Source organism: Bos mutus, chromosome 22 (assembly GCF_027580195.1).
Source record: "Bos mutus isolate GX-2022 chromosome 22, NWIPB_WYAK_1.1, whole genome shotgun sequence".
Lineage (NCBI taxonomy): Eukaryota > Metazoa > Chordata > Mammalia > Artiodactyla > Bovidae > Bos > Bos mutus.
Genome location: NC_091638.1, coordinates 69,572,868 through 69,595,816, shown reverse-complemented (window position 1 = coordinate 69,595,816; position 22,949 = coordinate 69,572,868). Strand labels below are relative to the sequence as shown.

The 22,949-nt window shown below is 53.6% G+C and overlaps 1 protein-coding gene across 1 annotated transcript; it reads left to right on the top strand.

The window, feature by feature from the left end:
• The first annotated feature begins 3,126 nt into the window (after positions 1–3,126).
• SPINDOC (spindlin interactor and repressor of chromatin binding) lies at positions 3,127–14,690 on the top strand. Its single transcript, XM_005894155.2, has 6 exons — positions 3,127–3,463; positions 6,896–7,225; positions 7,300–7,431; positions 7,577–7,714; positions 7,847–8,047; positions 13,948–14,690. Exons 1-6 carry the CDS (start codon positions 3,337–3,339, stop codon positions 14,157–14,159), a joined length of 1,140 nt encoding a protein of 379 aa, XP_005894217.2. The 5' UTR covers positions 3,127–3,336; the 3' UTR covers positions 14,160–14,690.
• The last annotated feature ends 8,259 nt before the right edge of the window (positions 14,691–22,949 follow it).

The following is a 22,949-nucleotide window of genomic DNA, read 5'->3' as shown; positions in this document are numbered from 1 at the left end:
CGTGGTGCTGTAGAGGATAGAGCAAGGCCAGTGGATGGGTAGAATGGGCAGAACAGGAGTTGAGTCCTGCTTTTGCAACTGACTGGATTTCACTCAATAGAGCACAAGAATTAAGATGAACCATTATTTTCGGAGAAGGCAATGGCACCCCACTCCAGTACTCTTGCCTGGAAAATCCCATGGACAGAGGAGCCTGGTGGGCTGCAGTCCATGGGGTCACTACAAGTCGGACACGACTGAGCGACTTCCCTTTCACTTTTCACTTGCATGCATTGGAGAAGGAAATGGCAACCCATTTCAGTGTTCTTCCCTGGAGAATCCCAGGGACGGGGGAGCCTGGTGGGCTTCTGATTTTAGGCAACCCTAAAAAAAAAAAATGCTGCCAAGTTCTGACACAATGATTTCTTACCTGTTGGAATTGTATAGTTATTTAAAGAGCTCTTTGAGACTGACATGGTGGCATAGATTTTTATCATGTATCACTCTTTATATGTATAAAAATGGAAAATGTAAGCAAAATAAATTGGTTAAGGTTGTCAAAGTCCTGACCAAAGACCACCAGAAACACACCTGTAGTCAAAAAGTCAGGTTTATTTAACTTGCAGGCAGTTAGGAGAGCTTACCCTGAGAACACCGTGTGTGTGTCCTTAAATGTGGGCTTTTTCCCCTGGTTCTGTGGAGGAATTAGGGAAGTGGGGACAAGGTCTGGATTGAAGGCTATCAAGAAGCAGGGGCAATTCAGAGACTGGGTATCTTTACAATGCTTACCTAGGAGGCAGGAAGATTCAAACAGGGCTAGATTTGTATCTTCGGTAAAGAAGCACCAATTGGGAATTCCCTGGTGGCCTAGAGGTTAGGATTCTTGGGGCCCGGGGTTCAATCCCTAGCTGGGGAACATCCCACAAGCCACGTGGTGTGGCAAAAACAAAACAAACCAAACCAAACCAAAAAAAAAAAACCACCACCAATCACTCAGAGAAAGGCCAAGTCATTTTTGTGGTCACAAAGTGGCCACATGTGAGCATCTAAGCATGTCTCATTGTAAGCACTGATAAATAACAAAACTCAACTGAGTAAATTTGAATAATTGGCTTTATCTAATGATTCAGCATCCCATCTAGGGAACAGAAAAGTGCTCCAAGGAACTGTACAAAAAGGAAGGGTCTTACAAAAGGAAGGAGGGGTGAGTGGGGAAATTATTAGCAAAGAGAGAACTTTTCCAGTCTAGGTTATCTTCTTTTCAGGGGAAAGGGGACAGAAGGGGTCTTTTATGCAGATTACCTGACTAGTACTGATCAGCAAATTTCAGATTTTCTATTTATAGATCACATTCCTGGGAAAGGATGAAACTGCAAGTAAGCCTTGATTTGCTGTCCTGAGGGCAAATGGCTCCGTTTGGGGCCTGTTTCTTCCTCTTCTTCTTAAAATAGCAATGGTTTATGTTCTGCTGGAATCATCACTATCCGAATATCAGAAGGGCCATCTTATACTTTCTTGATAGCCCTAAAACTTCACACTGGTGTCCATTAGAGAAAAAAGTACCCCCACTGTAAGATGTTAAAATGCAGGGGGAAATGCTCATGCTAGATTTGATGAAATAGGATTCGTGCTGATTAACTTGGGCAAGTAATAAAACCCTGTAAAGCTCAAATTCCTGCTAGGTAAAATGGGAACAATACAATCTACCACATAAGACTTGTGAGGTCTAAGAAATAATGTCCACAAAGTGCCTGGTATAACATTGGGTGTATCACTCAAGGTCCAAGCAGGCAAACAGGAACCACTTTAAGTATGTAAACCAGAAAATCCAGCACCCCGTATTGGTGACACAATGACAGGGGTGACAGAAGGGCTGAGAAACCCAACAGGGGACGATGAGGCGACCCAAAGATTAGCAAAAACAAGCTGCCCACACTCCTAAACTGGAGGGACAAACGGAGGGGGTGGAGAGTCGGGGAGAGGGTCATCTTTGAGAAGTTGGAACCACGGGCAAGAGAAATAACCTGGCTTTTTCCTGCCTCCTACCTTCCAGTCTCCTGCCTCTGTCTCCGTTTCGCCAAACCCAAGGCTGAATGAAGGCAGCTGTCCTGGAAGCCAGAGAAACTGCACCCTGCAGGGCAATACAGAGCTGAGCAGAAAGGCAAGGAAGGGGTCTGCAGCAAAGGGAGCGAACAACCTTAAGATAGAATTAGGGTAAACACACTTAGTAATACCTTTATTCTGATCTGGTACAGTGGCATTTTATGAGAGATTTTTCAGTGTCAGGGATGTCCTCCACTGAATTCTCCTGAGGGCTTCTACAGTAGACGGAGATGCCCATTCTCTGTCGCAGAGGTCAGAGCTCAGCCAGACCGGAATCATGATGCAGCAGCGTCATGGCAACTGGACTCTGGTCCGGGGCTCTCAAGGGCTTCCGAGTGACCTTAGTGGGGAGGAGCACGATGTCTGGACTCGCGTTTAAAATATGGAAATCACAATCCTCGGCCGGTGGACGCGCGCTCACAACACTCCACTTGGCATCTTCATCCTTGTCCAGAAGCCTCCACAATGTTTTTTGTTTTTTTTTTAAATAAAGGATGAAATAGTCTAAGAAAACAGATAACGTACCCAAGGTCCCAGAGCTGGCAAATCCTAAGGAATTCAGTCTCCACTCTTCCCACGCCAAAGCCCTTTTCGCTCCCCTACCGGTTCTTCCCTCGCCCGGGGGCATCTTCTGGCGGAGGAGGGCTCGTTCAGGTAAAAGCTTGAGTCGGGCTCGATCAAAACCCTGGGGCGCCTGGTAGCGCCCTACGTGCAGGCAGCGTGCCGGTTCGGCGTCGCAAATGGCGGGAGACCCGTCAGGCCCGGCTGGCCGGCTCCGGACGCTCCCGGCCGGGAGGAGCTCAGGGTCCTCTCCCGCGGGCCAGCGACCCCCACCTCTGCGCGCTGGGGCAGCCGGAAGCCCGCGGCCCTGCCCGCCCCTGGCGGGTCCCCGGGATTCTAACGGAGCCGCGTGCCCGGGGCGGGGCCACACGCGATTGGCCGCGCGGAGTCGGGGGCGGGGCCCGGCGGGCCGGCCGGGCGGGCGCCGACAATGAGCCTCCATAAAAGGGAGCGGCGGGGGGCTGGGGCCCCGGATTGAGCCCTCCCCCCCCCCCCACCCCGGGGTCTTGACGGTCTAAGTCTTAGGGAGGCCCAGACGCGCCCGTCCGCAGGCTGGGCCGGCGAGCGGCGGGCGGCGGGGAGGGGACTGCGCGGGGCGCGAAGTGGCAGCCGCCCTCGGCGCCCAGGCCTGCGCGCCCGTCCTCGGCGTCCGGTCACCAAGATCCCACCCCACCCCACCCCCCGGGCCGCGCCATGGCTCTGAAGGCCGAGGGCGCCGCGCTCGACTGCTTCGAGGTGACGCTCAAATGCGAGGAAGGGGAGGATGACGAGGAGGCCATGGTGGTGGCCGTAATTCCGCGGCCCGAGCCGATGCTCAGAGGTGAGGAGGGGAGGGGATCCCACTTCGGCGTCACGGTCCGGGCTCGGCGTCCCCTCCTCAGTCCGGGGTCCGGGTACCCCTCCCCCACCTCCAGTCTGGTGCCCAACCGCCCACACCCGACTCCAGCCTGAGGCCCGGGCGCCCCCTTCCTCACAGAGTCTGAGGCCCTGGCGCGCTTTTGCTCCACCCCCACACCAGGGTTTGGAATCTCAGGCCTCCCCGAACTCCCCCTCCCCCACCCCTGCCCGGGGTCTGGAGCCTTCGATCCACGCCCGGCGCGCTCCGGATCTTCCGGTGCCCGAGCGCCCCCTCGCCCGGGCCCAGCACGACGGCTTCGAGGTGACGATGGCGGGTCCCACGCCCGGGAAGGCAGAGGCAGGCCCAGGGGCCAGGCTGTGTTCTAGGCCGAGGGGCGTCAAGGCCTCCAGGCCGGAGGCCGGGGCCCTTCCCCTCGGGGTTCGGAGTGACTCGGTGGGTGGAGGCAGGCGCCGGTGTAGCCCGCCGAGAGGTGGGTTTTAAGGGCGCTCCAACCCTAAAGCTTTCCTGCGCTTCCCCGCCACCATTCCCAGGCCTTGTACACGCATAAGCCACAGGTGTCAGATTCTGGCGCTAGAGGGGTGAAAAGGATTGCTTACGGCACACAGTTTTATTAAAGAAATGTTTGCTACAGGAGCCCTTGGCCACTCTAGAGGGAGATGGGCCTTGAGATGGGATTTGAAGATCAATGTGTAAGCACTCACTTTCCCTTCCTCCTCCACCGATTTTTCCAGCCCTCAGGATGTTGAGGGCCCTAAGGAAACAAAAGGCCACCTTCATGGAAGACATACTATTCATGAAAATGCAGATCTTTGCATTCCTGGATACCTCCTCTCTTAGTGGGGACAATACCCAAAAGCTTGAGAGCAAGGCCATTCATTTAGCTTCAGCAGAACATACTGACGTCTCCCTACACCGCCTCTCTTCCTTTTTGGAGGGCTTTAAAATGAGGGAAATAAAGCTTTTTCCATCTGAAAGAGGTTCTCTCCCTACCTTTGCTAGCATTTATTGAGTGCTCAGTGGCAGACTGTCTCAGTTAACCATCTCAACAACTGCGAAAACATCCTTCTTCACCAGGGAAGTGGGTTCATGCAACAAGTATTTGGGGCACCTCTTATATGTCAGGGCTTCCCAGGTGGTGCAGTGGTGAAGAACCCGCTTGCCAGTGCAGGAGATGCAGAGATGTGGGTCTGATCATTGGGTTAGGAAGATCCCCTGGAGCAGGAAATGGCAACCCACTCCAGTATTCTTGCTTGGGAAATCCCATGGACAGAGGAGCCTGGCAGGCTGCAGTCCATGGGGTCACAAAGGGTCAGACACGACTGAGCACCACACTTACATGTCAAGCATTGTTTTAGGCTGGGCATGCTAATTAGTGTAAACAAAGTCGAAACCGTGCTCTTCTGGAATTTGTGTGTATATGCTAATGACCAGAGATAGATGAATATAAATAAATGTATAGCTTGTTAGATGGTGACTAGTAGTTCAGAGAACACTGAATCAAGAAGAGTGAGAGTGGTTTATTTGGAGTAGCAAGTGGTCGGGAAAGTCTTCTTAATAAGGTGAATTTTGAACATAGACCAAAGGAAGTGAAGAATGGAATCCTGTAGATAATTGGAGGTAAGGCATTTTAGGCAGAGAGAACAGCAATTGCGAAGATCCTGAAACAAGTTTCTTGAAAGGTTTGGTGCACGGGGGTAAGAAAAACACAAATTCAAGGTTTTTGGCTTGAGTGACTGGAAGGATGGACTTCCCATTTGCTGAGACAGAAAGACTGAGGGGCAGGCCTGTAGGAGGTTACAGTTTAAACAAGACAAGTTTGAGAAGCACATTGAAGCACAGAGGTCCAATGATAAATAAGACACATGGATCTAAATTTCCTGGGAGTGTCTGGCTAGAGGTATAGACATGGGAGTTGTCAGCAAGCAGGCTTTGGGGCAAGACCGCCAGAGGAAGGAGGTGGACACAGAAGGGGTCCTAGGACTGAGTCGTGGAATGCTCCCGTGGTTCGAGCTTGGAGACTGAGTCGATCCTTACCAGACATTGCTGAATGCCATAGCATGCCAGGCACTGGGCCAGTTGCTGGAGATACAGGTGTGAAGGATCAAAAAATCGATGCTGTCACAGACCAGCGGCGAAGTGAGGAGACACAGGAAACAAGAAAAGCACGTGTGTCGTCAGGCAGCGTTGTGTGCTCTGGAGGAGATGAAGTGAGGGGAACAGGACGCTCAGGTGGGGCTGATGGCCGCTTTCTCAGGAATGGCAGGCAGGCCTTGGTGAGAAGACGGTTCTCTCCTAGAGAAGGAACTGGCACGGGTGCCCGAAAAAGAGCCTCCATGAAGTAAGAAAAGAACCAACAGAAGGTGGTGCCCTGTAAACCAGGTGACAAAAATCAAGATGAAAGAAGTGATCTGCCAGGGGATGAAGTTGAAGTGCTGACCGCTGGGTGTAGCATTGGTGACCTTGACAAAGCTATTTTGGAGGAGTGGTGGGAAAGAACTGCAGCTACTGTCACCTGGGGGAGAGGTACCACCCAGCCTTGGAGCTAAACCTTCTGAGACCAAGCCAGTTCTCAGACCTGTTTCAGATGCCACCTCTTCCAGGAAGTCCCCAGGTATTAGGACCTCCCCTGTTTGTATATTGCCCCATCCTCTCAGGTGGGAGAGAGGTGCACCCACAAGGGATTAAAAGCTCTGAGATGCCAGGCTCACGAGGATCTGAGCCTGCATCCTTTGCGAAGCTGAGAACGGTTCCCACCCTGTCAAATGTCATGGTCCCGTGTGCACAGGGAGAAGGTGCTGGGTCCACCCTTGGGGATGGACAAGGTCACCGCTGCAAAGGCTTTGGGGGAGAGGCCCCTTGACAGGGCCCCAACGAGTGGAGGACCAGGCCTGGATGCCCTTCGCTGACCCAAGGCTCATCGAGCATCTCCTCCCTGCATGCCAGGCCCTGCAGGAGAATAAGATGACAAAGTTTGCTGTTCTTGTCCTTGAGGAAGTGAGCACTGTCAGAAGTCAGATGTGGATACAATTGCCGGGGGTGGGTGATCGGAAAGGCTTCACAGGGCCGAGAATTTGAGTAGGGCCGTGAAAGAAGTTTGCCAGACTGATGGGGTGGTCTGAACAGTGTGCCCAGACCAGAGCCATGCTGGAATGCAGTCTATGGAAAAACCTGTTGGACCTGTGGTCGGAGACTAGGTTGGGCTAGCGGGATGTGGTGGCATGTCTGCTGCTTTTATTGTGGCTGGTGCCTTGTGGGCTCCAGAGGGGGAAGAAAAGAGACTCTAGATGGGAAAGGTCCTTCCTTGCACACACCGCCAGGCTTGGGGAACCCTGTTCTCTCTTGCTGGTGTGGGTACCTCTACTGATAACACCTTCCCCCTCCTCTCCTCCTTAGTGGCCCAGCAGGAAAAGATCCCACCTCCCAGGCCCAGCCTCCTGGAGGCGGGCAACGATAGCTCTGAGGAGCCCAGACAGCAGGTGTCTTGGGAGCAGGAGTTTCTGGTGGGGAACAGCCCGGGAGGCAGCGGGCGGGCACTGTGCATGGTGTGTGGGGCCGAGATCCAGGCCCCCTCAGCAGACACGGCGCGCGCCCACATCCTGGAGCAGCATCCTCACACCCTGGACCTGAGCCCTTCCGAGAAGAGCAACATCCTGGAGGCCTGGAGCGAGGGGGCGGCCCTTGTGCAAGACTTTCGAGCGGAGCAGCCGTCCCCACCCCACTCAGGTAGTGGGGGCAGGGGTGGGGGCAGAGGGGAGAGTCGGAGCTCGTGATTGATCATTGGTATCTGCCCACTTCAGACTCAGGCCAGGACTCCGACCCGGACCCTGCCAGGATGCCAGCAGAGATTGTCGTTCTCCTCGACTCCGAGGACAACCAATCCCTCCCCAGAAGGACCCGGCCCAGGGGACTTCGCCCTCTGGAACTTCCTGGTCAGTTATCCCAAAGCCAGCGAGGCTGAGTTGGGGTGAGGGTATCATGAGCCCCGCCAGCTGGGTGGAGACAGGCTGCTCAACAGGTACCCTGCAGCCCTGGAGTTGCGGGAGTCAGGCCTCAAAAAGGTCTTATCTTTTGCAGCGGCCCCTGTCCCAGAGCCAGTAAGCAAGAAGCCCCGTGGTCAGAGATGCAAGGAGCCCTCTGGGGAGGAGCCGGTCAGGAAGAAAAGAGGCAGACCTATGACCAAAACCCTGGACCTAGACCCAGACCCTGACCCAGGTGAAGGGGAGGAAGGTGTGGGCTCCAGGGGGAAAGCTGGGGTGGGAGGGGCAGGGGTCACGTGCCCCTCAGCCGAGACCCAGGCGGGCCTTGGGAGTGTGGCCTCACAGTTTGATCCCGTCCTTCCTTCAGACCCCCCCTCGCCGGACTCACCCATGGAGACCTTCGCTGCTCCGGCCGAGGTCCGGCACTTCACGGATGGCAGCTTCCCGGCTGGCTTCGCCCTCCAGCTCTTCTCCCACACCCAGCTCAGGGCCTCAAACCGCAGAGACTTGCCCAAAGAGGGAAAAGGGGCCGAAGGAGGTCGTCTCCAGCCGGAAAGCCCCTCCCCAGGTGAGCGCCTGAGCTGCGGGTGGCAGGTGTGCAGGGTTGGGAAGGCCACGTCCCCAGGGTGGAGCCCCAGGCAGAGGTGACCGGCGCTCTGGTCCCCGGGCAGCTGGGCTGAGGGCAGGTGGATTTGAATACAGCAGCCAGCCTGAGAGCTGAGGTTTTGGCACGCTTCTTGGGAGCATCCTGGTTGTTAGGTTGAGTTAGGCCAGTGTTCCCCAAAGCCTGACACCCATCACCACACTCACGGTTGATTCCAGCTGGGGCCTGAGGTGCCCACCAGGGGCCTAAATGGGACTGATAACAGGAGACGGAGGTCAATGCGCCACAGACCCTCAGCTCAGGGTGTGTCTGGTAATACCAGTGGGCACTTGGGTTTATATCATGTTCTCTGGTTTTAAGAAACTTATATGCAGCTCATTTGGCGCTTATAAAAGTGTCTTTTTCCGAATGGCTGAGTCTCAGAGAGGTGGTTCCTTTTCCACGTCCATGTGTTCCCTTCCTGTGGCTGCTGTAACAGATTACCACAAACTCAGTGGCTGACAACAACATAGATACACTGCCTTTTAGTTCAGGAGGCCAGAGTCCTCGTACGGGAGGTGTCAGCGGGCTACAGGCAGGGTGTCGGCAGGGCCAACTCCTTTCTGACTCCTAAAGAGGGAGTCTTGCCTCTTGCAGCCTCTCGCGGCTGCTTGTATTCCTCAGCTGTGCTCGCCTTCCGTCTTCAGAGCCAGCCGTGCCCAGGCTTTCTTAGGCTGCCATCTTTGGTTCTCGCTCTTCGACCTCCTCTTTCCCCTTTAAGAACCCTTGTAATTACACTGAGCCCTCCTAGGTCATCCAAGGCTCCATTGAATTTTAAAGTTGGTTGATGAGCAACGTCAGTTCCTCCTGTAGCCTTGATTTTCCCCCACTGTGAACGAACGATACTCACAGCCCTGGGGATTCGGACGTGGACGTCTCTGAGGGACTGGTACTCTTGCTAGGACAGTCACCTAATGCAGCAGTAGCAGAACTGAGATGAGACTGGGCTGTGTTCCAGCAGGGCGCCTGGTTCCTCTCTCTTTGTCTCGCCCGGCCAGGCCCTGCTCGCAGCATCTAGGGTGCAGAAAGTGGTTCTTGAAGGAGTGAATGTGATACACAGAGTACCGCATCCCGGCCCGCCTGAAACGGGCACTTGGAGTTGAAGCTCCAAGAAAGACAGCACACGGGGTGCTGGAGGCTCCCCAGAGCAGGGCTCCCAAAAAGGAGGCGTGCTTTTTGCTTAAAGAAAAAGCTTCACTTCCCTTCAGCCCACGTCACTCAGTGGTGACCACTGTCAAAAATTTGGCTTATGTCCGTCCAACCTCTCACAAAGCTCTGCGTGCACATAGGTGCCTGTGTACTCCTGTCTGTTTATTTTTGACCCAAAGGGGCTCTGCTGTCTCCAGTCTGAAGGTGGGCCTCACCCCCGTGGGGTTTTAACTGTCTCAGGTCTCAGCGTGAGTCACCTTGCGTCCTGCCTTCCCAGGACTGCACTCTGCCTAGACTTGTGTGTTTCCTGGTCCCCCTCATGTCAGCGGACCTCTGCTGTACACAGCTGACCTCTCCCACTGGCTGGTGGGTCTTCTGGTTTCATTCTAGAGGGCGGGGGCTTCATTTCAAGCCTTGGGGTACCCTGTGCCCAAACTCCACCTGTCTGGAGTGACCAGTAGCTGCGAAGAGCATCCTTGAGGTCTCAGGTTCTTTTGGGGTGAGTGGGCAGAGCCTGAAACTTCGGGGTTCAGCCGTCTGATTTGAAAGGGAGGGAGGTGCTGAGCCATGTCCTGACAGCGGCAGGGACCTGGAGAGGTTGGGGACAGTCCAGAAACCGCAGGAGATGGTGAGTGACACAGCGGTGCGTGTGCCTGCAGCCTGACCCAGGAAGCACCCTGAGAAATGACACAAGTGGTCCTCTGAGGGGCCCAGGCCAGCAAATCCAGACTAGCAGGGTGCCCGTGATGGTTCTATGCACAGTACGGCCTCCAGACTAGTGACTGTAGACTGGTTTTGGGTTTTAAGAACCCAAAGCTCAGATGTCTCAGAAACATGTGAGGCTTCAACCAGAATGTTCTACTTTGAGTTGTTTAATTTTTTGAAGTTCTCCAAAGGTCTTATTGGACTAGAGATCGTACCACTTTAAAAAAGAAAATTAAAAATCAAGGATTTAGAAGTTGGGAGTGGGCAGGAAGTCACTGTGGTCAGCTGAGCTGATGGACATGTGTGTGAAGCCATCAGGGAAGACTTGCTGGACATTCTGGGGCCTTACAGGATGAGGGTGTCCAGGCCAGGAGAGGCGGTGAGCCATGAGGGCCCACTTGCAAGTAGTGGAGAAAATCCTTGCTGGTGTTTAATTAGAATAAGACCTTGAGACCTGGCTTAGGATACCTCAGCTAGACCAGTGTGTTCCTGACTGGACCGAGGAGAAGAAAGTGTATGTGTGTGTGTGTGTGTGTGTGAGAGAGAGACTGGACCAAGGAGAAGAAAATGTGTATGTGACTGGACCAAGAAGAAGAGTGTGTGTGTGTGTACCAAGAAATAGAAAGTGTGTGTGTGTGTGACTAGACCAAGGAGAAGAAAGTGTGTGTGTGTGTGTGTGTGTGACTGGACCAAGGAGAAAAATGTGAGTGTGTGTGTGTGTGATTAGACCAAGGAAAAAGTGTGTGTGTGTGTGTGTGTGTGTGTGTGTGTGAGAGACTGGACCAAGGAGAAAAATGTGAGTGTGTGTGTGTGTGATTAGACCAAGGAAAAGAATGTGTGTGTGTGTGTGTGTGTGTGTGTGTGTGTGTGAGACTGGACCAAGGAGAAAAAAGTGTGGGAGTGAGAGAGAGACTGGACCAAAGAGAAGACGGGTGTGTGTGAGACTGGACCAAGGAGAAGAAAGTGTGTGTGTGAGACTGGACCAAGAAGAAGAGTGTGTGTGTGTGTGCTTCATGCGTGGCAGGCTTTGTTCACTGCTGTACCCTCTGCACCGGGAACAGGGCATGCACAAAGAAAGCCCTTGGAAAAGATTTACCCAAAAAAAAAAAAAAGATTTACCGACAGATGAGTGGATGGCAACTGCCTTCACTCGTCACTCTGGTGGTGACATTTCCAGAGTCTCTGCTCCGATGAGCCTTAGTGAGAAACGAGAGATGGGTCCCAGCCACCCCCAGAGGTGGTGCTCACATTTGCACACACATGCACAAGTGTGGAGGAAGAGAAGGGGGCTGAAGCTGGGGGAGCAGAGGGATTTGGGCCGGGCCAGGAGGCAAGTGGGGGTGGTTCTGGGCTCGGGGTGCTGAGCCCCCGGTTTACAGAAGAGGAAACTGAGCCTCGGGCAGCCCATGTGTGTTTCGCCCATGCAGCGCCCAGCCTGCCGCAAGTGCCAGGGATCAAGTCTCCTCTGTTGGACCCTGAGCTGTTCTTTGCTTCAGGTCTTCCCCATCAGCTTACACAGAGGTGTTATTTCTCCCTTCTCAGCCCTCATCCATCATAGCCTCTGTCACATTTGTCCCCAGCTTTGCTGAAAAGCTTTTCTCAACAGTCTCCAGTCTGTCTTTGGAAGCCATTAGATTCAACCTCATGCTTACCACCTACATGTCTTTTTTGGCAAGATGGCCACTGACCTCCATAAAGTTAGACCCAGTGGTCAGTTCTCAGTCCCTGTTTTTCCTGATCAGCAGAAACCAGGAGCCTGTCCCGCCCTCCTTCCTGGAGGCTCATTCTGCCCTTGGCCTCTCAGGCCGCACCGTGAGGGGCTTGCCCCTGCCTCTCTTGCCTGTTCGCTTCCAGCTCTCAAAAGTTGGATCCTATGGTGGTTCTACTTCCTGTTTCTAGAGTATTATGCTTCCTTGGGTCTGGAAGTTTGCCTGTTTCATTCACAGTAATATCCCCAGTGCCCAGCCCAGAATGGGTGCCGTCTGTGTATTTGGCAAATGAATGAATGACCCAACCGTGAGTCAGGATCTGTACTCACACCCTGGGTGATCCCAGGCTCGAAGCTTGTCATGGGCCCACCTTCCCCACCGCCCCGGGCCTGTCCCTTCGGCTCCAGCCTCTCTCGCGCGCAGTTGATGTGTTTGGTTGGTTGTATAAAAGATCCCCCAAACTCTGTGTTTCTGACAGCATTTTTGAATGGAACCCGCAGTCTCCTCCCCTACCCCAGCCTCTTTACTACCCGCTCCCCGGGCTTCACTTCCCCGGGAAGCTGGCTGCCACGTTCTTCAGTTTGCTTGGACCGAAGCCTCAGAGTTGTCATCTATCTCTCTCAGACCCCACTTCAGTCTGTCAGCAAATCCTGTTAGCCCCACCTCCAAGATGCTCAGGTTTCACACACACACACACACACACACACACACACATACACACACATACTCACACTCACTCACTATCTCTACTGCTGCTCCCTTCATCCAGGGTTCCTTAGACTGTCTCCTGGCTTCTGATGATTGCCCGCTGCGGTCAGTCTCCTATAGCAGCCAAAGCCCCCCTGAAAACACAAGTAGGATCCTATCACTGCTCTGCTCAGCCCTCCAGCGCTCACTGTAACATCCCAGAGAAAACTCAAGAGTCCTCATGGGACTGGTGGTCCTCACCTTTCCTGCTCACCAGGGCATCCGCATGTCCTCTTCCTCCCACCAGGAATGCTGTTCCCCAGCTAGACACCGTGGACTCCTCATTTCCTGCCCAACTTTGCTCACGGGTCAGCTCCAGTCACCTCTGTGAGATCCTCCCTGATATCCTGTCCCCTACTCTGGTGTGCTTTTTTACTTTGCTTCCATCCGTATATATCACATTGCGTTTTTAATTTGTTTATCTTGTTTATTGGCTCTCACTGCTGGAACATAAATTCCAGAAAGGCCACTTGATCTGCCCCATGTGCTGGGGAACCCCCAGCAGCTAGACTAGCGTTGGGCACAGTGTGGTTGCCCAGTAAGTTATTGAATTAAGGAGTCCAATGAGAGGGCCCCACCTGTCCTCATAGTGTGTGTCAGGAAGGCAAACCAGCTCATGTGAACACAAAGCAGAGTCTGTTCAGTTGCACAACCCGGTGGCAGCCATTGAGTCCTGTTCGTCCCAGCAAACGGTATAGCAAAGTTGTACCCGTTTTCCCTGCCAAATCGCGAAGTCTCTAGAAACAGTAAAGGCAAAAACCACGGGTTTAATGCAGACACCTCACAGTTGTCACCGGTTTCTGTTTTCTGGGTTTGCTTTTTGATGTAACTTTTGGAACTGCTTATGCAATGCCCAGGGCGGGGTTGGTACCTGACAGGGCCGTCAGTAGTCCGCTTTCCCATCTTGAGATCTGATTTTGCCCATTGTGAGTAGCTTCTCCATGCTGGTAATGTGGACACGTGATCCCTGCGTGGCCAGTACTGACTCAGGAGATAAAGAGCCTGGTCGGGTTTGCAAAGCAGAGCTGGATGTTCACCCCAGGACTCTCCGTGCAGTGCTCCCTCCTCCACCCTGCATATTCACCTGGGAGCTCTTTTGTGAGAGCCCTGTCTCCTTTGGGGTGTTCTCCATCCCACCACCTCTGCCCACGCAGGGCAGAGCCCATCAGGCTAGGATGCCCAGTAAGTTTCAGGTGAAACAGTCAGCTGAAGATAAAGGGGTAAGGGGAGCAGAGGACAGCACCAAGCATCCGTGTGGGAAATACAGGAGGAAGGCTGCGGAGGGCCGGTGGCGGATGCCCCAGGAGGCGTGATGCCTCTGTGGTCAGCGCTGGTCCTGGGGTGGACCAGGAGCGAGGCCTCCCACTGTCCCTGGGCTTCCCCTCTGACTGCCCGTCCAGGGCTGTGGAATGGAAGGCCTGGGAAGGGGGATGTGACTTACCCAGACCTTCTAGGAACACCCTGAGGCGATGGCCTGGAGAGCCCTGACTGCTCTCTGTCCTCACCCCTGCCCAGCTCCCCCTCCAGGGCTTCGCGGGACGCTGGATCTCCAGGTCATCCGCGTGCGACTGGAGGAGCCCCCTGCAGTCAGCCTCCTGCAAGACTGGTCCAAGCATCCCCAGGGCGCCAAGGGCGTGGGAGCAGGTGACGCCCCAGACTGGCCCGCAGCTCTGTCGGAATCCAGCAGCGCTGTCGGGGCACAGCCAGAGGCGGGAAGTGGCCTGTAGGTTCTTGCTTTTCTGGGGTGGGAGGGAGGGAGGGAGAAGGCAGTGTCCCCCTTGGGCTTATCACACAGAGCCCCCCAGCTTGGCCACCTGAGAGAGAGAGTAGAACCAGGTGCCAGAGCAGGATGGAGGAGAGGAGGGTGGGTAGCATCTGCCGTGACTCGGGGCGAGGCATGAGGCCGGGCCGGGGGCCGCCAGTGGCTGTCGAGCGGTAGGGCATTGGGCCTGTGGAGAACACCCACCCGATCCTTTTGCTGACCCCGACCTCTACTGTCTCCCGACTTCCTCCCGCCCTCTTGGCCCCCCATTCTCCCTCGGCACAGTGCCTTACACAGGAGGTGGTCGTGAACTGAGCCCCACTACCTCGGGGGACGCCTCTCCTCCCCCCCGCAGGCCCCCAGAGCAGGAGGCCTCCATTACCTCTTCCCGCTCCATCCCCACTGGTGGCCGACTGGTCACTCACTGTCCTGTTCACCTCTTTTCCTGTTGTATATATCTCCTTTGTTGACAATAAATTATTTTTTTTTATTAAGAGAGTTCGTCTGGGCCATCATTGCGGGGAGGGGTTTGCTAGCAGGCTGTCCAGCCCCCTAGAGCGACCCTGAGAAGCAGGAGAGCTGACAGGGGTGCTGGGCGTGGGCCAGAAAGCTGCGGCCCCGGGCGTGGGCCAGAAAGCTGCGGCCCCAGAGGCTGGCGCGGGGTGGGGGCAGGCCATGTCAGAGGGGCGCCTCAGCCTCTCCCCTCACCCCTGCCCTCCAGATGCGGTCAGGAGCGCCTTTTACACATACCTTCTGACTGACTTGGTGAACCTCCGTCCGAGACAGGCCACACTGGGGCATCCGGGGAGGAGCTGAGACCTAAGGTCATCTTTCTGGTGTGCCCTGGCTGTGGCCAGCGTGCAGGGGCACCGATGCCTGCCCCCCCACCTCCCCCACCCCATGACGGGAAGGCAGGCAGGCCGCCTCCAACCTTTCAGCCTCGTGGTCAGCCTTCATCTCCTTCGCTTACTCACAGCGAGCCTTTGCCTGGTTTTCCGGTTCCCTGAACCAGGAGATAACCCACTTTGGATCTCTTCCCCATATTCCTTACCCCTTCCCTCCTAAACCAGCCATCACCAGCCAAACCTGCATAGGGTGGTTTTTCCTCTGTGGTGATGGGGGCTCTCAAGAGAGGCAGAGAGAGCGCTCAGATCCCCAACTTGACTGTCCCATATAGAATCCAGGGGTGGGTGGGAGAAATAGGGCCGTCTACCCTCTGCCCCTGGCCTGCTCCATTGCTTCTGATGGGTCTTGTGCATCCTGAGGGGGATGGACTCGCAGGGCAGTTGTTCCTGTACAACACTGAGCCCAGCAGGTTCTGAGACTGACCAGAAGGCCAGTCCCGAAATCGGGAAGAGTCTGGGCTGAGCAGGCTGTGCTGTGTGGCTGTCTGAGCTGTTGTCCCCCATGGGCCCAACCAGGCGTGATTGGTTCGTAGGATGTGGCCCTTTCTCCCTCTCTGATGAGCTTGGGAGAAAGAGTCCGAGGATGTCAGGGGCCCTTTTCCAGGGGAGGAAAACTGAGCAAGGATTCAGGACCCCTGGTGTCTCAGGCCACTCCACCAGTGCATGAGGGCCATGGAACTCCCCTGTGTCTCTCCCCCCGTTTCTGCAAATTGGCAGAACTTGATCCTTCCGAATAGGAAGGAATAAGTAATGCTGAAATGCTCTGAACCACAGATTGAATTATTGCAGGTGGTTGCTGTCTGTCTTTTGAGTCGTGTGACTGTTTACATTTATGCCAATGTGCTTTTAAAACAACGTGGCTGTTGTTGGGTGTTGACAATTGGGAGAACTTACAGAAAAGCTCGTTGTACAATTGTGAAGCTAAATGCATCTTCGCAGCTGTTAATTATGATTGAAGGTTTGGCCCGCTAGACTGTGAGCTCCTTCTGGGCGAGGGTTGGATTGCATTGACTTCATTTTCCTAGTGTCCTGTGTAGGGCCTGGCGCAGAGTAGGTGCTCAATAAATGTTTGTTAAGTGCCCTATTGGTGTGTATTCCTTTGTGACGTTTTTCCTGTGTGGGCTGGTCCTCGGAATGCGGTCCTCTGCTATCACAAGGTAGCTGTCGGAGTAACTGCTGGTGGTGTGGTTCTTCCGTGGCTTAAGCCCCACATCTTGGGTGGCAGGGATCTGGCCAGCCTCAGCCGGGACCCCCGGGACTCCATGAGCTTGTGAGGCTGGAAGCTGCCTGTGGGCACATCTGGGCTTCCAGGGAGAGGCAGAGAGTGGAGCCTGGAACATGGCTCCACCCAGAGTGCGGAAGGAGGTTTCTAAACACCAGTGAAGGATTGCTTGGGGTCCACCACCGGGGCCAGAGTCACTGTCATAGAGGCTGCAGCACCAGGAAAGCCTCCCTCGCAAATATCAGCGACCCAGGGGCTGATGGTGCAGTGCCGAAGTCCAGCCACAACTGAGAAGAATCGGGACAAGGGTGTCACCACCCAACCCCCCACCCGTGCCCCTAGTGCCCAGTACTCCTTTGCGCTCTGAGGCCGGCCACCTGCCACCCTTCACAACTGCCTTCCTTGGGGTGCAGGTCAGAGAGCTCTTTTTAGAGACCTGTGGGCAGAACCAGACTGAGAGAAGGGAAGAAGCACCCACTTCTCTCCTTGAAGAGAAACTGAGCTATGGTTGGACAATGGGGGTCACTGGCTGAGCACCTCTGTAGCATCCGGTTCCATCATGGCTCTGGTCCAGATTGTGGCTCCGGCAACCTGACCCCCCTTTTCCAGTGCCCCCACCCCAGCTTTCTCACACATGCACACACGCGCACACACACGGCCAGGCTGCAGTCTGGCTCAAATGGGACTGCCTTCTGGCCCTCGGTGAACTGGGAAGTCCTGCACACCATGGGGTGTGGGGAGGTCTGGGGTGGGAGAGCCTCTCTGAGGGGATCACAGCCTCTCTCTGTCTGTCCCCCCGGCCAGTCTGTTGTGGGGGGCACCCAGCTGACCCCGAGGCAGGATGGGAGCTGCTGTTGCAGGTGCGCTGACAGGTAAGGTGACCCCACCGCAGCCTGTGTGTCTGTTCCCCACCTCCCTGGAGCCGGTCGCCTTCACATCACTGAATCCAGCCAGTCCCTTTCTGACCTCTTTCCGTGGTCAGAGCTCACCCGCCTCCAGACAGGAAGCAAAGCCACCATTTTGGGCCTCTCCCAACACCAACAACAAAGCCTCTGGTCTCCTCAGGCCCCACCTTCAGGAGGCCCGGGGCAGCAGGAGCAGCACCCTGCAGGGTCAGACTGCACAGCTGCGAATGCAGGCCCTGGGTAGCCCTGGTGCTGGGAACTGGGGGGGTGGACAGGACACCGCCCTGGTCCCCAGGGTGGGTCACCCCACGCTGTGCCTGTGATACAGATGAGGAAACGTGGTACCTGCCTGCCACCCCAGAGCAACTACAGCAGCAGAAGCTGGCCAGGCCCAGGTCTGTGACCTCAGAGCTGCTGTCTCCGGCGCCCCGCGGCCTGTCTATGCCCTAGGGAGGCCCAACATGTCTTCCCTCCAGAGCCTGGAGACCCTCGGTAGGTTTGGGGCGGGAGTTGACTCAGGAATCAGGAAGCGCATTCAAAACGACAAGCACTCACACCTTTTTCGTTTTCATAATTTCATTTATTATTTATTTTTGACTGTACCGCGTCTTCATTTCCATGAGGGCTTTTCTCTGGTAGTGGTGACTGGGCTTCTCATCGCAGTGCTTATCTTGTGGAGCAGGCTCTAGGGCACTAGGTCTCAGCAGTTGTGGCTCCCGGGCTCTAGAGCACAGGCCCCATAGTTGCAGCACACACGGGCTTAGTTGCTCCAAGGCAAGTGGACCTTCCGGACCAGGGATCGAACCTGCGTCCCCTGCATTGGCAGGCATATTCTTTACTGCTGAGCCACCAGGGAAGGCCACTCATACCTCCTTTGCTCCAGGACCGTAATAGTGGTGTCCAGGGCCCTGGTCGTGCCAACTTCCAGAGGCCCCCAGGCCCTGGCCCCTGCTGGGATCTTGCCCTGTGCCTGGCAGTGCCCACTGGAGCGGCTCACCACAATGTGGAGGGGTGCTCATCACAGCCGGAGGAGGCAATGGCACCCCACTCCAGTACTCTTGCCTGGAAAATCCTATGGATGGAGTAGCCTGGAAGGCCGCAGTCCATGGGGTCGCTGAGGGTCTGACACGACTGAGCGACTTCACTTTCACTTTTCACTTTCATGCATTGGAGAAGGAAATGGCAATCCACTCCAGTGTTCTGCCTGGAGAATCCCAGGGACGGGGGAGCCTGGTGGGCTGCCGTCTGTGGGGTCGCACAGAGTCGGACACGACTGAAGTGACTTAGCAGCAGCAGCAGCTCATCACAGCTGTCTCAGGTGATGATGTCTGGGAACCAAGCCGAAGGCTTTGAGGATGTGGGGAGTCTTGTTCCTCACTGACCTCTTTCTCCTGAAAGGTGCCTGGGCTCCTGGGTGGGTCCTGCCTGCTGCCCTGGCCTCACTCTAACCTCTGACCGGGTCAGACTGGGCTTGGTATTTGGAGGCTATAAAAGCAGCGTGTGATGTCCACATGAGCTGGGGCTGCCCTAGGGGACAGGGCATAGGGAGGGGCTTCTCCTTTCCAGACTCTGCCCTGACCCCTCCACTCCTTCTCTCTGATCTGACCACTTGCCCACCCACATCCTCCTGGTTAAGTGGTTGGCCTTGGAGAGACAAGCCCATGGCCCTCCAAGGTCAAGATCACTGTACTCTTCAGAGCTCAGGATCAAGGGGCCAGTCGGACCCTGGCCCCAGCTGTCAGCTGGATGCGAGGCGTTCACTGTTTGGGTGTTCTGAATAGTCATGAGCATGAGACCGTACCGCAGCTCTCCCCACACCCTGGACAGCAAACTTGGAACTTTTCCGAGCGTCCAGCAGGGATGAGCGCCGGGTGAAAGGGCCCTATTTTTTTCTCTCTTCTTTCATGATCATGGACATCTTTCTTTTTCCTCACCTCTCACTTTGTGGGATCTTAGTTCCCCAACAGGGATCAAGTCCAGTGAAAGCATAGAGTCCTAACCACTGGACCACCAGGGAATTCCTGATCACAGGCATTTTCATACCCACCCAAAAGAAGAGAGAGGGGGAATAATGAACCGTGATGTATCCATGACCCAGTTTGAACAAATATGGACAATTTTCATTTATCTTTATCTTCCCCTCCCTTCCGGATTATTTAAAAGCAAATCTCAGGAGTTACCTGGTGGCGCAGTAGTTAAGAATCCTCCTGCCAGTGCAGGGAACACAGGTTCCATCCCTGGTCGGGGAAGATTCCACGTGCCTTGGAGAAACTAAGCACGTGCACAGCAGCAACTGAGCCTGTGCTCAAAAGCCCACAGGCTGCAGCTACTGATGCCTGTGTGCCTAGAGCAGCAAGAGAACAAGAGAAGCTACCGCAGCGAGAAGACTGCGAACTGCAACTCGAGAGGAGCCCCTTCTCTCTGCTGCCAGAGAAAGCCCATGCGGCACTGAAGACCCAGGCACAGCCAAAATACATAAATGAATAATTTTTAAAGTGAAGAAGAGCTAAAGAGCCTCTTGATGAAGATAAAAGAGGAAAGTGAAAAGGCTGACTTAAAACTCAGCATTCAAAAAACAGAGATCATGGCATCCGGTCCCATCACTTCATGGCAAATAGATGGGGAAACAGTGGAAACAGTGTCAGACTTTACTTTTTTGGGCTCCAAAATCACTGCCGATGGTGACTGCAGCCATGAAATTAAAAGACGCTTACTCCTTGGAAGGAAAGTTATGACCAACCTAGATAGCATATTCAAAAGCAGAGACATTACTTTGCCAACAAAGGTCCGTCTAGTCAAGGCTATGGTTTTTCCAGTGGTCATGTATGGATGTGAGAGTTGGACTGTGAAGAAGGCTGAGCACTGAAGAATTGATGCTTTTGAACTGTGGTGTTGGAGAAGACTCTTGAGAATCTCTTAGACTGCAAGGAGATCCAACCAGTCCATTCTGAAGGAGATCAGCCCTGGGATTTCTTTGGAAGGAATGATGCTGAAGCTGAAACTCCAGTACTTTGGCCACCTCATGCGAAGAGTTGACTCACTGGAAAAGACTCTGATGCTGGGAGGGATTGGGGGCAGGAGGAGAAGGGGACGACAGAGGATGAGATGGCTGGATGGCATCACTGACTCGATGGACGTGAGTCTGGGTGAACTCTGGGAGTTGGTGATGGACAGGGAGGCCTGGCGTGCTGCGATTCATGGGGTCGCAGGGAGTCGGACTCGACTGAGAGACTGAACTGAACTGAACTAGGTTTGTCATAGCTTTCCTTCCAAGGAGCAAGTGTCTTAATTTCGTGGCTGCAGGCACCATCTGCAGCAATTTTGGAGCACAAGAAAATGAAATGTCAGTTTCCACTGTTTCCCCATCTATTTGCCATGAAGTGATGGGACCGGATGCCATGATCTTCGTTTTCTGAATGTTGAGTTTTAAGCCAACTTTTTCACTCTCCACTTTCACTCTCATCCAGAGGCTTTTTAGTTCCTCTTCACTTTCTGCCATAAGGGTGGTGCCATCTGCATATCTGAGGTTATTGATATTTCTCCCGGAAATCTTGATTCCAGCTTGTGTTTCTTCCAGTCCAGCGTTTTCTCATGATGTACTCTGCATATAAGTTAAATAAGCAGGGTGACAATATACAGCCTTGACGTACTCCTTTTCCTATTTGGAACCAGTCTGTTGTTCCATGTCCAGCTCTAACTGTTGCTTCCTGACCTGCATACAGGTTTCTCAAGAGGCAGATCAGGTGGTCTGGTATTCCCATCTCTTTCAGAATTTCCACAGTTTATTGTGATCCACACAGTCAAAGGCTTTGGCATAGTCAATAAAGCAGAAATAGATGTTTTTCTGGAACTCTCTCGCTTTTTCCATGATCCTGCGGATGTTGGCAATTTGATCTCTGGTTCCTCTGCCTTTTCTAAAACCAGCTTGAACGTCAGGAAGTTCACGGTTCACATATTGCTGAAGCCTGGCTTGGAGAATTTTGAGCATTACTTTACTAGCGTGTGAGATGAGTGCAATTGTGTGGTAGTTCGAGCATTCTTTGGCATTGCCTTTCTTTGGGATTGGAATGAAAACTGTCCTTTTCCAGTCCTATGGCCACTGCTGAGTTTTCCAAATTTGCTGGCATATTGAGTGCAGCACTTTCAGTGCTGCAGCCATGAAATTAAAAGACGCTTACTCCTTGGAAGGAAAGTTATGACCAACCTAGATAGCATATTCAAAAGCAGAGTTTTCCAAATTTGCTGGCATATTGAGTGCAGCACTTTCACAGCGTCATCTTTTAGGATTTGAAATAGCTCAACTGGAATTCCCCGACAGCATATTAAAAAGCAGAGACATCACTTTATCCACAAAGTCTGTATAGTCAAAGCTATGGTTTTAACGGTAGTCATGTATGGATGTGAGAGTTGGATCATAAAGAAGGCTGAGCACTGAAGAATTGATGCTTTGGAACTGTGGTGTTGGAGAAAACTCTTGAGAGTCCCTTGGACTGCAAGGAGATCAAACCAGTCCTTCCTAAAGGAGATCAGCCCTGAATATTCATTGGAAGGACTAATGCTGAAGCTAGAGCTTCAACACTTTGACCACCTAATTGAAGAGTCAACTCATTGGAAAAGACCCTGATTCTAGGAAAGACTGTGGGCAAGGGGAGAAGGGATGAGGGGAGAGGATGAGGTGGTTGGATGGCCTCACTGACTTAATGGATGTGTGGACATGAGTTTGAGCAAACTCCAGGAGATAGTGAATATCAGGGAAGCCTGGTGTGCTGCAGTCCATGGGGTTGCAAAAAATCGGACACAACTTAGAGACTGATCAACAACAACAACAATTTAAAAAGTCTCGGATATTGTATCATTTCATCTGTAAATAAGTCTGTATCTCTCAGAAATTCAGACTCTTTTCAGTAAAATATATCATATTGCACTTGCAAAATTAATAATTCCTTGGTGTCACTTACTCTGGACATAGGGTATCTCCTCCCAACTGCTGCTACTGACCCTGGACGTGCGGTATCTTCTCTTGGCTGCCCACCACTCCAGTGCTGCACTTTGCTGGAGCAGCTGTGAAGAGATACCCCACATCCAGGGTAAGAGAAACCCCAGTAAGATGGTAGGTGCTGAGAGGGCATCAGAGGGCAGACAGACTGAAACCACAATCACAGAAAACTAACCAATCTAATCACACGGACCACAGCCTTGTCTAATTCAATGAAACTAAGCCATGCCATGTAGGGCCACCCAAGACAGACAGGTTATGGTGGAGAGTCCGGACAAAATGTGGTCCACTGGAGAAGGGAATGGCAAACCACTTCAGTATTCTTGCCTTGAGAACCCCATGAACAGTATGAAAAGGCAAAAAGATAGGACACTGAAAGATGAACTCCCCAGGTCAGTAGGCGCCCAGTATGCTACTGGAGATCAGTGGAGAAATACCTCCAGAAAGACTGAAGGGACGGAGCCAAAGCAAAAGCAACACCCAGTTGTGGATGTGACTGGTGATAGAAGCAAGGTCCGATGCTGTAAAGAGCAATATTGCATAGGAACCTGGAATGTTAGGTCCATGAATCAACGCAAATTGGAAGTGGTCAAACAGCAGATGGCAAAAGTGAACGTTGACATTCTAGGAATCAGCAAACTAAAATGGACTGGAATGGGTGAATTTAACTCAGATGACCATTATATCTACTACTGTGGGCAAGAATCCCTCAGAAGAAATGGAGTAG

Coding starts and splice junctions, on each gene's coding strand:
- SPINDOC (XM_005894155.2), top strand. CDS start 3,337: ATGGCTCTGAAGGCCGAGGGCGCCGCGCTCGACTGCTTCGAGGTGACG. Junction 7,226..7,299: donor GCCGTCCCCACCCCACTCAG/GTAGTGGGGGCA, acceptor TGCCCACTTCAG/ACTCAGGCCAGGACTCCGAC. Junction 7,432..7,576: donor TCGCCCTCTGGAACTTCCTG/GTCAGTTATCCC, acceptor TATCTTTTGCAG/CGGCCCCTGTCCCAGAGCCA.